An 11,799-nucleotide genomic window follows, 5' to 3' on the forward strand; every position below is an offset into this window, starting at 1 on the left:
AACCAGTCGTGAGTTAGTTTGAACCTCTTGAGGTAGGTGGTGAACCAGTCGTGAGTTAGTAGTTTGAACCTCTTGAGGTAGGTGGTGAACCAGTCGTGAGTTAGTAGTTTGAACCTCTTGAGGTAGGTGGTGAACCAGTCGTGAGTTAGTAGTTTGAACCTTTTGAGGTGGTGGTGAACCAGTCGTGAGTTAGTAGTTTGAACTGCTTGAGGTAGGTCGTGAACCAGCCGTAGGTTAGTACTTTGAACTCCCTCTAAATGTTTCATAATGCATATTGTGTCTTTAGGTCAGACAGGAAACAATCAAATAATCATCCATGCTATGTATTAAAATGACAATCCCAGTCAAATCTGTGGCTTTCATTCAGAACCAGGGTCTGAGACTGTCAATCTTACTTCTCATCGAGTTCAACTATCAAATTTATTTTCTGAATCTACAGTTTGTAAACTTTCTCTTCATACAAAGATTTTCTAATTAAAGCAGAAATAAAGGATTTCCTCACCGACACTTCATGCCCTGTTAGAAGTTCCTCAATTACAACTGTCTCCCCTGCTGGTCCGAACATCTTGTTCTACAATAAGTTAAATCAAATGTAAACTGAGGCATCGGTCTAACATTCAGTCACATTCACACCTAGCAGTAAATAAGGAACTTATACTCAACATTCCTTTGTAATATTCAGAACAATTGCTTTTACTGTACAATTTAATCACCATCAATAACCTTTAAATTTCCTCCCTAAGGTTTCATCTTTTCATATGTCTTAGCTTAGCATGTACTACCCAATACTCTCTAAATGCACGCCCCACATTCTCTCAAACATCTCCCCCCAAATACCACTGACAGATTCTCTCTCAACTATCCCCCCCCCCCCCACCAGATACTCTCTCAAACACCCCCCCCCCCACATTTAACACATCACTGACAGATTCTCTCTCAACTATCCCCCCCCCCACAAGATGCTCTCTCAAACACCCCACCCCCACCCCTCACATTTAACACATCACTGACAGATTCTCTCTCAACTATCCCCCCCCCCACCAGATACTCTCTCAAACACCCCCCACCCCACCCCCCACATTTAACACATCACTGACAGATTCTCTCTCAAACACACCCTCAAATTTAACACATCACTGACTCTCTCTCTCTCAAACACCCCCTCCACACACACACACACACATTTCAAATATCACTGACATATTCTCTCTCAAACACCCCCTCACATTTAACATATCTCTGACAAATTCACACACATTTCACATATCACTGATAGATTCTCTCTCAACCCCCCCACCCCCCCCCCCCCCCACCCCATTTAACATATCACTGACAGATTCTCTCTCTCTCTCTCTCTCTCTCTCTCTCTAACCCCTTCCCCCTCACACACACACACATTTAACATATCTCTGACAGATTCTCTCTCAAACACACCCTCACATTTAACATATCACTGACAGATTCTCTCTCTCACCCCCCCCCCCCCCCCCCCCCCCCCCCCCCCCCCACACACACACACACACCCTCACATTTAACATATCACTGACAGATTCTCTTTAACACACACACACACACACACACACAAACACACACCTTCATATTTAACATATCACTGACAGATTCTCTCACCCCCCCCCCCCACCCCCCCACACACACTCACATTTAACATATCTCTGACAGATTCTCTCACACACACACCCTCACATTTAACATATCACTGACAGATTCTCTCACACACACTCCCCCCCCCACACACACACACACATTTAACATATCACTCACAGATTCTCTCACCCCCCCCCCCCCCACACACACACACACTCACATTTAACATATCTCTGACAGATTCTCTCTCTCACACTCCCCCCCCCCCCCCCCCCCCCCCCCCACACACACACATACCCTCACATTTAACATATCTCTGACAGATTCTCTCTCTCACACCCCCCCCACCCACCCACACACACCCTCACATTTAACAGATCACTGACAGATTCTCTCTCTCACCCCCCCCCACACACACACACACACACACACACACCCTCACATTTAACATATCACTGACAGATTCTCTCTCTCACACACCCCCCCCCCCCCACCCACACACACACACCCTCATACTTAACATATCACTGACAGATTCTCTCTCTCACCCCCCCCCCCCCCCCCCCCCCACCCACACACACACACCCTCACATTTAACAGATCACTGACAGATTCTCTCTCTCACCCCCCCCCCCCCCACACACACACACACACCCTCACATTTAACATATCACTGACAGATTCTCTCTCTCACCTCCCCCCCCCCCCACCCACACACACCCTCACATTTAACATATCACTGACAGATTCTCTCTCTCACATCCCCCCCCCCCCCACCACCACCCACACACACCCTCACATTTAACATATCTCTGACAGATTCTCTCTCTCACACACACCCCTACCCACCCACACACACACACCCTCACATTTAACATATCTCTGACAGATTCTCTCTCTCACACACCCCCACCCCACCCACACACACACACCCTCACATTTAACATATAACTGACAGATTCTCTCTCTCACCCCCCACCCCCCACCCACCCACACACACCCTCACATTTAACAGATCACTGACAGATTCTCTCTCTCACCCCCTCCCCCCCCCCCCCCCCCCCCACACACACACACACCCTCACATTTAACATATCTCTGACAGCTTGGCAGGCTTCCTGTCTGGTTTCAGCTACCACCACGCCCTTCCCCGCTGCTAATCCACTGGCCTTCACCACCAAGGCAGGGTAGTCTGCCCTACAGGGAGAAAGACAAGAGAACTTTGTAATTATTCTAACATACAGCCTATTTCACTAAAAATGAACTCAGTAATATACTGCTGTGTATGTACTGATTCTAGCGAGATTCAGAAACTAGCACGTTCGGCAGTGAAGTAGGAGCACTACCGGTAATTTATGATTGAGCTAAAACATGAAAATCTTTTTTATACATTAAATAACACAGAACAAGTGTTTCATCATCATTACGCCTAACAGTGTCAGATTCAATGGCGCCAAATTTTACCAGGGCCGTTACTTTTTGGTTCAAGGACTGGGTCCCCTTTAATTGGGAAAATTATCGTTTTTTGATAAATAACATTTACATTTACTTAGTTCTTGACTCTATTCATCATACTTTTTCCCCACCAGTTTAGATTGTACGATATAATTTCAAATTATAAATGCACAAATTTGGGAAATTTTGCTCAGAAAATTGGGGAAATAGGTAACCTTTTGTCATTGGGAATGGGTTCGATATTCGGTCTAACTTTGAGGGGAGTAACAGCCCTGTTTACACACGTTTATATAAGTACAAGTAACGGCCCTATTTACACACGTTTATATAAGTACACAAGTAACGGCCCTGTTTACACACGTTTATATAAGTACAAGTAACGGCTCTGTTTACACACGTTTATATAAGTACAAGTAACGGCTCTGTTTACACACGTTTATATAAGTACACAAGTAACGGCTCTGTTTACACACGTTTATATAAGTACACAAGTAACGGCCCTGTTTACACACGTTTATATAAGTACACAAGTAACGGCCCTGTTTACACACGTTTATATAAGTACACAAGTAACGGCTCTGTTTACACACGTTTATATAAGTACACAAGTAACGGCCCTGTTTACACACATTTATATAAGTACACAAGTAACGGCCCTGTTTACACACGTTTATATAAGTACAAGTAACGGCTCTGTTTACACACGTTTATATAAGTACACAAGTAACGGCCCTGTTTACACACGTTTATATAAGTACAAGTAACGGCTCTGTTTACACACGTTTATATAAGTACACAAGTAACGGCCCTGTTTACACACGTTTATATAAGTACAAGTAACGGCTCTGTTTACACACGTTTATATAAGTACAAGTAACGGCCCTGTTTACACACGTTTATATAAGTACACAAGTAACGGCCCTGTTTACACACGTTTATATAAGTACAAGTAACGGCTCTGTTTACACACGTTTATATAAGTACAAGTAACGGCTCTGTTTACACACGTTTATATAAGTACACAAGTAACGGCTCTGTTTACACACGTTTATATAAGTACACAAGTAACGGCCCTGTTTACACACGTTTATATAAGTACACAAGTAACGGCTCTGTTTACACACATTTATATAAGTACACAAGTAACGGCCCTGTTTACACACGTTTATATAAGTACACAAGTAACGGCCCTGTTTACACACGTTTATATAAGTACAAGTAACGGCTCTGTTTACACACGTTTATATAAGTACAAGTAACGGCTCTGTTTACACACGTTTATATAAGTACAAGTAACGGCCCTGTTTACACACGTTTATATAAGTACAAGTAACGGCTCTGTTTACACACGTTTATATAAGTACACAAGTAACGGCCCTGTTTACACACGTTTATATAAGTACAAGTAACGGCTCTGTTTACACACGTTTATATAAGTACACAAGTAACGGCCCTGTTTACACACGTTTATATAAGTACAAGTAACGGCTCTGTTTACACACGTTTATATAAGTACACAAGTAACGGCCCTGTTTACACACGTTTATATAAGTACACAAGTAACGGCTCTGTTTACACACGTTTATATAAGTACACAAGTAACGGCTCTGTTTACACACGTTTATATAAGTACACAAGTAACGGCCCTGTTTACACACGTTTATATAAGTACAAGTAACGGCCCTGTTTACACACGTTTATATAAGTACAAGTAACGGCCCTGTTTACACACGTTTATATAAGTACAAGTAACGGCTCTGTTTACACACGTTTATATAAGTACACAAGTAACGGCCCTGTTTACACACGTTTATATAAGTACAAGTAACGGCCCTGTTTACACACGTTTATATAAGTACAAGTAACGGCTCTGTTTACACACGTTTATATAAGTACACAAGTAACGGCCCTGTTTACACACGTTTATATAAGTACACAAGTAACGGCCCTGTTTACACACGTTTATATAAGTACACAAGTAACGGCCCTGTTTACACACGTTTATATAAGTACACAAGTAACGGCTCTGTTTACACACGTTTATATAAGTACACAAGTAACGGCCCTGTTTACACACGTTTATATAAGTACAAGTAACGGCTCTGTTTACACACGTTTATATAGGTACACAAGTAACGGCTCTGTTTACACACGTTTATATAAGTACACAAGTAACGGCCCTGTTTACACACGTTTATATAAGTACAAGTAACGACTCTGTTTACACACGTTTATATAAGTACAAGTAACGGCTCTGTTTACACACGTTTATATAAGTACACAAGTAACGGCCCTGTTTACACACGTTTATATAAGTACAAGTAACGGCTCTGTTTACACACGTTTATAAAAGTACACAAGTAACGGCTCTGTTTACACACGTTTATATAAGTACACAAGTAACGGCTCTGTTTACACACGTTTATATAAGTACACAAGTAACAGCACTGTTTACACACGTTTATATAAGTACACAAGTAACGGCCCTATTTACACATGTTTATATAAGTACACAAGTAACGGCTCTGTTTACACACGTTTATATAAGTACACAAGTAACGGCCCTGTTTACACACGTTTATATAAGTACAAGTAACGGCCCTGTTTACACACGTTTATATAAGTACACAAGTAACGGCCCTGTTTACACACGTTTATATAAGTACAAGTAACGGCCCTGTTTACACACGTTTATGTAAGTACACAAGTAACGGCACTGTTTACACACATTTATATAAGTACACAAGTAACGGCCCTGTTTACACACGTTTATATAAGTACACAAGTAACGGCCCTGTTTACACACGTTTATATAAGTACACAAGTAACGGCCCTGTTTACACACGTTTATATAAGTACAAGTAACGGCCCTGTTTACACACGTTTATATAAGTACAAGTAACGGCCCTGTTTACACACGTTTATATAAGTACACAAGTAACGGCCCTGTTTACACACGTTTATATAAGTACAAGTAACGGCCCTGTTTACACACGTTTATATAAGTACACAAGTAACGGCCCTGTTTACACACGTTTATATAAGTACACAAGTAACGGCCCTGTTTACACACGTTTATATAAGTACAAGTAACGGCCCTGTTTACACACATTTATATAAGTACACAAGTAATGGCCCTGTTTACACACGTTTATATAAGTACAAGTAACGGCCCTGTTTACACACGTTTATATAAGTACAAGTAACGGCCCTGTTTACACACGTTTATATAAGTACAAGTAACGGCCCTGTTTACACACGTTTATATAAGTACACAAGTAACGGCTCTGTTTACACACGTTTATATAAGTACAAGTAACGGCCCTGTTTACACACGTTTATATAGGTACACAAGTAACGGCTCTGTTTACACACGTTTATATAAGTACACAAGTAACGGCCCTGTTTACACACATTTATATAAGCACAAGTAACGGCTCTAGTTACAAACGTTTATATAAGTACAAGTACGGTACATTACATGGATGAAAGATATTGAAGATTCATCATCACTGGTAAAAGAGATTCACTGTATACATACTGTAAAATTCAGTACGACAACCAGGTGTATCAAACTCATGTTAAAAATTGTTCCTCTATTTACAAAAGCAAGGTTGTATGATGGCAATACAGGAGAGAACAACAGCATAATACTTTATTAAATGCTGGAAAATGTGCTTACTTTTAGTTACCACAAATCTTACTGAATGATGTGTTTACTGGTTTTTAAAACAGAATCTTATTGGTTGATGTGTAATTTTTAGTACAGAGAATCTCACTGGTTGATGTGTTATTTTTTGTACAGAGAATCTCACTGGTTGATGTGCTAATTTTAGTACAGAGAATCTCACTGGTTGATGTGTTGATTATTTTTATTACAGATATCTTATTGGTTGATGTGTTGACTATTCTTAATAAAGAGAATCTTACTGGATGATGTGTTTACTGGTTTTTGAAATAGACAATCTCACTAATTGATGTGTTGACTATTTTTAGTACAGATAATCTTGCTGGTTGATGTGTTGACTATTTTTAGTACAGATAATCTCATTGGTTGATGTGTTGACTATTTTAGTACACATAATCTCACTGGTTGATGTGTTGACTGGTTTTTCGTAGAGTTAATCTCAATGGTTGATGTGTTGACTATTTTTAGTACAGATAATCTCATTGGTTGATGTGTTGACTATTTTAAGTACACATAATCTCACTGGTTGATGTGTTGACTGGTTTTTAGTAGAGTTAATCTCAATGGTTGATGTGTTGACTATTTTTAGTACAGATAATCTCATTGGTTGATGTGTTGACTATTTTTATTATAGATAATCTTACTGGTTGATGTGTTGACTATTTTTTGTACAGATAATCTCATTGGTTGATGTGTTGACTATTTTTTGTACAGATAATCTCATTGGTTGATGTGTTGACTATTTTCAGTACAGATAATCTCATTGGTTGATGTGTTGACTATTTTTAGTACAGATAATCTCATTGGTTGATGTGTTGACTATTTTTAGTATAGATAATCTTACTGGTTGATATGTTGATATGCCTCACTAACATCAGTGAAACTGCAGAACCTGGCTGTAGGAATGCCATGTCTGGACATGAACTTTTTGGCGAAGTCCTTACTGGCCTCAATCTGAGCAGCCTTGGCACTGGGGCCAAAACAGGGGACTCCTAGCAAAGCAGAGGTTCATGAGGGGGAATAAGCTCGAGTTGACAGGCAAGGGTAGAGAATACAAGAGTACAGTAGCAATTGTAAATTCAGAGCCAGGTGTGAAATTAAAGTCAAATAGAATATCAGAATTAGCAAACACAAGTACAGAAAACAAAATACAAGGAGAAATTGCTTAATACAATTTAAAAGCAATCATAGCCAATGTACACAGTTAAACCCATGTCCTCTGATTGGTTACCTTGACTAGTTAGATGGTCAGCTATCCCAGCAGCCAGAGGATCTTCTGGTCCAACCAAAACCAACGACACAGTTTCCTTCTGACAGAAATCTCTAACCTCCCCAAAGTTCTTCACATTCAAAGCTACAATAATACCAACATGTCACATGAATAATACAAGTGAAGGTTCGCTATAGGTGTTCCATGCTAATCAGATGAATGAAGGTGAAGGTTCGCTATAGGTGTTTCATGCTAATCAGATGAATGAAGGTGAGGTTTAGGTAAAAGTGTTCCATGCTAATCAGATGAATGAAGGTGAGGTTTAGGTATTCCATGCTAATCAGATGACTGAAGGTGAAGGTTCGCTATAGGTGTTCCATGCTAATCAGATGAATGAAGGTGAGGTTTAGTTATAGGTGTTCCATGTAAATCAGATAAATGCAGGTTAGTTATGGGTGTTTCATGCTAATCAGATGAATGAAATGATGCAGCAGATCTATGATACATTAAAACTATCATGATAAATATTCAGCATACATTCGCTGGTTATCCCCGTTATCCGTGCCCCATTTCACCCTGCAGGCCCATGCACTTACCCACATTACTGGTTTTGGGGTTGCTCTCGGTTCCTGCGTTACCAGGTGACACATAAATGTGACGAACATCTGCTGACTGTGCCAGTTTCCATGCCAACGCATGTTCACGGCCGCCGCCTCCTAACACTAAAACTGTTGCCATGGCAATCTATCTGAATCAGAGACAAAAAAATCATGAAAGCTAAATAAAGTTGGCATCAATATGGAAGTTAAGACATTAATGATTTCGTTATTTTCATGTGCAGGAAAAAACAACAAAATTAAATCCAACACATCTATGCAGGGCTTGAAGCAAACTTTTTATGTCACCAGTCCAGTCGGACTGATGGGGTATAATTTCAACCAATCCGCAGAAAATTTTACCAGTCCAACAGAGTTTTCCAGAAATAATTAACCATATTTCGTTAATGTTATTAATAAAATGAAATTAAACTCAATATGCTTCAGCAGTCTTCACGAAAAACTTTGTGAAGCGCAGGCCCTTCGGGCTTCCCAGTATAATAATTTTGCAAGCCCGAACAATATTTTAATGGCCCAAAATGTTTTTTCTAATTTGACCACTTGTCATTTGCAAGGTACAAGCATGTTCTACTGTAGGAAAATACATATCCAGATGACCATAGTTAAAGAACAACTGACATTAATATTATAAAATCTTATTTTATTTTTCAACAGATGACATCAGAAGCTCATGTTCTACTGTGTTTTGTATACACCACGTACAAAACATTGTTTTCTCTCGAATTAAATTTCAGCAATGGCCCATCCTCGGTCCAATGGGGCTTAACTTTGCGATCTCTTTTTCTCCTTGTACTACTGTTTTTTGGGGTTTTTTTAAATTTATTTGGTTATTTGAATCTGATGGTTGTGATTGTGAAATACGCTTGTGAGGTTTGGAATTTCACTGACGAGCCCCCTCCCTACACGGGTTGAATATTATTTTACGTCCCTGTTGAAAATATTTCACTGATATGGAGATGTCGCCACTGCCGGTGAAGCTTTCTAGACGTTCCGTCCCATTATCAATCCGTCCCTTAGTCGATTCGTCCCATTACCGATCCGTCCCTAGACTATCCGTCCCCTAGTTAATACGTCCCCTAGTCGATCCGGCCCAGAAAAATAATAACTTTTTTCCAAGCTATTTACAGTACTGAATTGGTTTAATTCATCTGCGTATTTCGTCTTCATGGTGTGTGTGCCGCTGATATCTTCTGTCATCAGGTAGGATGACAATAATATGCTGTTTTGATAGTTGACAGCTTTTTCTAAGATCATTATACACATCACAGTATTCGATAAAGTGGGCCTCATTTTCAATACAAAGAATAGTTAGGTTACTGTAAGCTCGTAATTAATGATCAAAGGTTGCACAACAATGCAGTTATAAAACTGTTTTCACTAAGGTGTTTTCACAATGATCAGTGGACAGGGGACACACATTTACATTGATTGCTATAATACATAGTTAAATAACGATGTTTCTACAATAATTAATGAGCACACATTTTCATAACCATCGCACTTCAAACAAAAATTATAAATCCTAAATAAACAATTTTATCTACACGTTAACTTCGGCAGTTATCTAATAGCAGGGGCTCTACTGGGCAGTCTGCGCTGTAAATCTACTGTACACCATCGCCAGTTATCTAATTTTGATAACTAACTGCAATATATATGCAAAAACATCCCTTTGTCTTAAGTAATTATTCATTTATTATATCTTTGATAAAAAAAAAAAAATTGGAGGGGCCGGATCGACTAAGCAAAATGGGCCGAATCGACCATGAGACGGACCGTCTAGGGACGGATCGACTAGGGACGGACCGACTGTGGGACGGAACGACCTGCTACCCCGGTGAAGGGCTACTTAATTTAGGCCTATGCTCGGCGCTTATGGCCATCGAGCAGGAAGGGATCTTTATCGTGCTACACCTGCTGTGACACGGGACCTTGGTTTTTGCCGTCTCATCCGAAGGACCGCCCCTATTAGTCGCCTCTTACGACAAGCAAGGGGGTACTGAGGACCTATTCTAATCTGAGACCCCACAGGAATCCCAACACGGACATTGGAAGTTAATGTAAATATATAGTATGTGCATGTATTGTTTATATATGCACATACTATATATTTACATTAACTTCCAGTGCTGTGCCTCCCTATAATTCATAAAAGGCAGGATGGTTGATCATTTTTCAATGCGAAATGTCATTGCTACATGTAAGTCATGACAAAATCTGAGTTAATCTCACGCTATATTTGTAATACTAATACAAAACATACAATAAAACATTTACAGGCCCTCCGGACTCCTGGGTTAAATATTTTTAGAAGCCCGATCCCGATTTTACTGGCCTCGGGCATCGGGCCACTGGTTAACGTCGAAGACTGGTTCAGACAATATATTGTAACACTTAAATGTGGGATTTATATTTACGAATCAGATTCCTCTCATATCTACAGATCGAAGCATGTCAAATGTGTGTATAAAATTTCATAAGTATATTTTCCAAAATGATGCTTTAGAAAATTAACCAGTCTCATCGGACTGACTAAAACAAATGTCAGTCAGTCCACCATACTTTTAACCAGTCACAGACTGACGGGCATATGTTAATTTCGAGCCCTGCTATGTAATATAAAAAGGTTTTTATTAAATTTAAAAAGTACCTCTCGAGACTGACATTTCAGTTTTTAAGAATTTATATTTTTAAATATTAAGCCAACTCGGAAATAAATTTTAGAAATTGAATCTCTTTACTTCTTCATGCATGCACCCGAGATATTAAAATGTACTCGCTTCCTTTAACTACCTTTATACGCAAGTACATCGTAATGCCACTAATGGTATCAAGGCTAGCAATTAAGTAACATTGTCTATATTCAATATGCATCATTTTAAGTATTTATCACCGTTTATATAAAACATCAAGTTAATGACATCACCAAAAAAAAAAGAAAATTATCTACACAAAATATAATTATCAAACGCTAGTCATAGAAAAAACAAAACAAAAAAATACTGATTCATTACAAGATGCATATCAAAAAGCATGCACTCACACAAATTTACCTCTTTTCATATGGTAAACACTTCTCACGTGTGAGTCTAGCCAAGCGATTCACGTGTGAGAAGAAACCGGAAATTCAATACATGTATTGAATGTAAAACCGAGCACGACGAAACATTTTATACCCGTGCTTTTTTCTTTCTTTCTTTCTTTGAGATGACAATATTCATCAC

General features: G+C 39.4%; 1 protein-coding gene across 3 annotated transcripts in view; it reads right to left on the reverse strand.

Moving 5' to 3' along the window:
• The window catches only part of LOC125664534 (trifunctional purine biosynthetic protein adenosine-3-like), a 47,384-nt gene extending 35,585 nt beyond the window's left edge, over nucleotides 1–11,799 (reverse strand). The window contains exons 1-6 of one of the 3 annotated variants that reach the window (XM_056152803.1): nucleotides 11,629–11,799; nucleotides 8,555–8,706; nucleotides 7,980–8,102; nucleotides 7,593–7,740; nucleotides 2,691–2,802; nucleotides 503–571 (exon numbers count right to left, since the gene is read on the reverse strand). In XM_056152803.1, coding sequence (XP_056008778.1) covers nucleotides 503–571; nucleotides 2,691–2,802; nucleotides 7,593–7,740; nucleotides 7,980–8,102; nucleotides 8,555–8,696 — 594 coding nt within the window. In that variant the 5' untranslated portion in view covers nucleotides 8,697–8,706; nucleotides 11,629–11,799. Of the gene's footprint in view, nucleotides 1–502; nucleotides 572–1,226; nucleotides 1,239–2,690; nucleotides 2,803–7,592; nucleotides 7,741–7,979; nucleotides 8,103–8,554; nucleotides 8,707–11,628 lie in introns of those variants that run through there. The other 2 variants (XM_056152804.1, XM_056152805.1) reach the window with 2 other exon arrangements.

The sequence above is a fragment of the Ostrea edulis genome, chromosome 1 (assembly GCF_947568905.1).
Source record: "Ostrea edulis chromosome 1, xbOstEdul1.1, whole genome shotgun sequence".
Classification (NCBI taxonomy): domain Eukaryota; kingdom Metazoa; phylum Mollusca; class Bivalvia; order Ostreida; family Ostreidae; genus Ostrea; species Ostrea edulis.